The 3,151-nt window shown below is 28.2% G+C and overlaps 1 protein-coding gene across 3 annotated transcripts in view; it reads right to left on the bottom strand.

Annotated features, from left to right (window-relative positions):
* Nucleotides 1–1,457: 1,457 nt before the first annotated feature.
* LOC106767904 (probable calcium-binding protein CML13) overlaps nucleotides 1,458–3,151 on the bottom strand; it is a 3,102-nt gene continuing 1,408 nt past the window's right edge. Inside the window, exons 1-2 of one of the 3 annotated variants that reach the window (XM_022782661.1) lie at nucleotides 2,752–2,878; nucleotides 1,458–2,065 (exon numbers count right to left, since the gene is read on the bottom strand). In XM_022782661.1, coding sequence (XP_022638382.1) covers nucleotides 1,576–2,019 — 444 coding nt within the window. In that variant the 5' untranslated portion in view covers nucleotides 2,020–2,065; nucleotides 2,752–2,878 and the 3' untranslated portion in view covers nucleotides 1,458–1,575. The other 2 variants (XM_022782660.1, XM_014652870.2) reach the window with 2 other exon arrangements.

Here is a 3,151-nt window from a genome sequence, read left to right as displayed (position 1 = left end):
AAATTGACAAAATTAGGGACCTAATTGATCACTTTCAAAATTGGAGGACCCAATTGAAACAAACCCCCAAATATAAGGACCTCCGAACCTATTAAACCAAATTTTTATTATGATAAAAGTTGTATTTTAGAGAAAGAACACATAATTCTTTATATATAAGATAGAAAGAGAAAAAGTCATACAAACTATGCATATGACAAAGAAAAAAAAATGAAAAACAAAAAAAAATATAACCAATATATTCTAACATATTTTTAACTGAACTAATTAAAATATGATTGAGTTTGACTTAATAGTGTAGACAGGTATAATAACTTTTTCTCGTATGTAACAAAATATAGTTTACCAACTTCCAAGCTTGACTATTTGATCCTAAACATTTATTTTTATGGAAAAAGTTTTTTTAACAATTTTTTGACAACTTATATATATTGTAATTTATGATTGGTTCATTTCAATTTTTTTAAATAAATTCAAAGAGTGAAACAATGACACATATCTTATTATTAAAAAATTATTAAAAAGTATTATTAAAATATCAAGATCTTTTTTTATTATATTCTTATAATTTATTTATATTTATATATTATCTCATAAACCTTCTAAATTTAACTCTCGAATAGTTGGTCATTAAGGTTTTGTAAGACCTTCTATTTTTTTTTTAAAAACATAACTGTTTGTTTATTATAATTTAAATATTTTAAGCATTAAAGGATCTATTAAAATATTAGAAAAAAATAAATTACAAAGCTATTTAATATACGTTGTATTTTACAAACTTAAAGAAAATTTAGTTTGCTATTTATATGTTGAGAATTACATATAGTAAAGAACAGAGAAGTAATTTTAATATAGTAAAACCTAATGATTACAAAGTTATTTATTAAGATTGGAAGTGCAAATCAAAATAAAGTTAAGTTGGGAAGAAATTGATTGTTAAAAACTTTCACAAAATTTCAATATAGTAATACACGGTAAAATAATTAGAATGGAAAAATATATCTCTAATGTTTGTTTGCACTTTTGTATACTTTTATTAAAGAGTGATATCATTCTATTATATATGATTAAAGTCAGTGCTATGAAATCAAAATCATTAAACATACCTACCTTATCCATAAAACATATTCTTTTGGTCCAGATCTTGTTAAAAGCATCCATGACTCTTCCATTTTTCTGTGATAATTGTCATTATATACGTATTTTACATAATCAATTGAAACAACTGGTGTTTGTCCAAACTACATTATTCTGTATGATCTCGTCCAAGTTTATTACAAGACATAAATACATAAATAGTCTTAGATCTTCCAAGACTAAACTTAAGGGTTGTTTGGAAAAAGTTTTGTAAAAGTAAAGAACATGATCAAGAACGCGAATTAGAAAAAGAATCTAAATTCAAGAAGCAATTCACTCTTCATGCACATTACAAAATGATATACAGAGACAAAAACAATTCCTTTCATGTTTTGAATTATAACAAACAAACAACTATAAAAACCTTATTAATCACTAACCATAGCAATAGCAAATTGAAAACAAGTGAAAAAGAGAAATAAAATTGGGAATTTGATCTCACTTAGCGACCATTTTGGTGATGAAATCTTCGTAGCGGATCTTACCATCAGAGACGACGTTAGCATCATTGATCCATTGGTCAAACTCAGAAGGTTCGAGTTTCTCGCCAATGCTGGTGAGAATATGACGAAGGTCGGCGACAGAGACGAAGCCAGTGTTATCCTTGTCGATGACCTTGAAGGCGTCACGAAGCTGACGATCAAAAGGTTCAACCTTCAAATGTTTTGCCATCAGATCCAAAAATCGTGAGAAATCAAAGGGACTGCTCAGCTTTTCTTCAGCCACAATCGCCTTTAGTTGGGCTTGGGTTGGGTTTCCGCCCAAAGATCGCATCAACACACCAAGCTCCGATGGAGCGATCAAACCATTACGATTTGTATCGAACAACGTGAAAGCTTCCTTCATCGCTGCAACTTGTTCATCGCTTAACTCTTTACCCATTTTCTCTCCTCCAATTCTAAAATCAAACTTCTTTCCACCAATCTCTCTGTCCCTTTGAAACAAATTAAATTAATAATTCTATGATACAATACCAATGAATTAAATCTAAACATATTGAGAAACAAACTCAACAATTTCAATATAAATCACTTCCAACAATTTTCCATAATTAGAGTTAAAATCATTTATGATTCATAAATAATATTTCTGGCAGAAGTTAAAAAAACAAAAGAAGAAGAAGCTTGAATTACACTAAATTCTTAAAAAGACTTTAAAATTTTCTACCAAATCGACAAAAAGTTTCATTAAAAACAAACTAATTGAGAGATTTTTTTTTCAATTAAAATAATTGTTGAAACCTAAGAAGAATTGCAAATAGAGTCACGTAATTATGGGTGAAGAAATTTTTAAAGTAACAGAGCATATTTTAAATCAAATTATGATTATTTAGAAATATTATATTCTTAGTCACCTTTTAGTGGGTATAGTTTGTTAAAAAAAATTATAAATAACTTCAAAAGCTTAAAAAAATATACAAGAAGTTAGGAAGATACATATGTAAAATAAAACAAAAAAACAATGAAAGTATAGTAGCATACGTTACGTGTGTCAGAAATATTCTTCTCCATCTTCTGTAAATTAAAATAGATATACATAAGTCACAAGTGGTGATTATCAAATATTTAAATCCAAGCATCCTATATACAAATCCAATTTGTCTAAGAGTTTGACCTTTATTTTCTCCACAAATTCTTGGCTGAATATATATGGTTCAATGACTTCACTTAATGTGCCTTCCTTGGATCATTATTCATGCATCCGCTAATCAATCCAACAACAAACGAGATATCTTGTCTATTGTTGCTAGAGGTGTCAATTTAATCCATGGTTTCAAGGTCAGTCTTAACCCACTATTGAAAAAGCCCTATTTTAAGAAGTCCCTTAAGTAGGGGGCTAGAAAAAAGCCCCAAACCCCAAAGTCCCCTCTCAAGTGGGTTAGGGTTAGGGTTAAAGTGGGTTAGCCCTACTCTAAAACTTTAATTAAATTTTAGTCTCAGTCCAAAACTTCAAATTAAATTTTAGAAATAACATTATTTATATACATAATTTTTTGTAATTTTACTCTCTCTCT

This window comes from Vigna radiata, chromosome 7, assembly GCF_000741045.1.
Source record: "Vigna radiata var. radiata cultivar VC1973A chromosome 7, Vradiata_ver6, whole genome shotgun sequence".
Lineage (NCBI taxonomy): Eukaryota > Viridiplantae > Streptophyta > Magnoliopsida > Fabales > Fabaceae > Vigna > Vigna radiata.
This window is presented reverse-complemented; position numbering and strand designations above follow the sequence as displayed.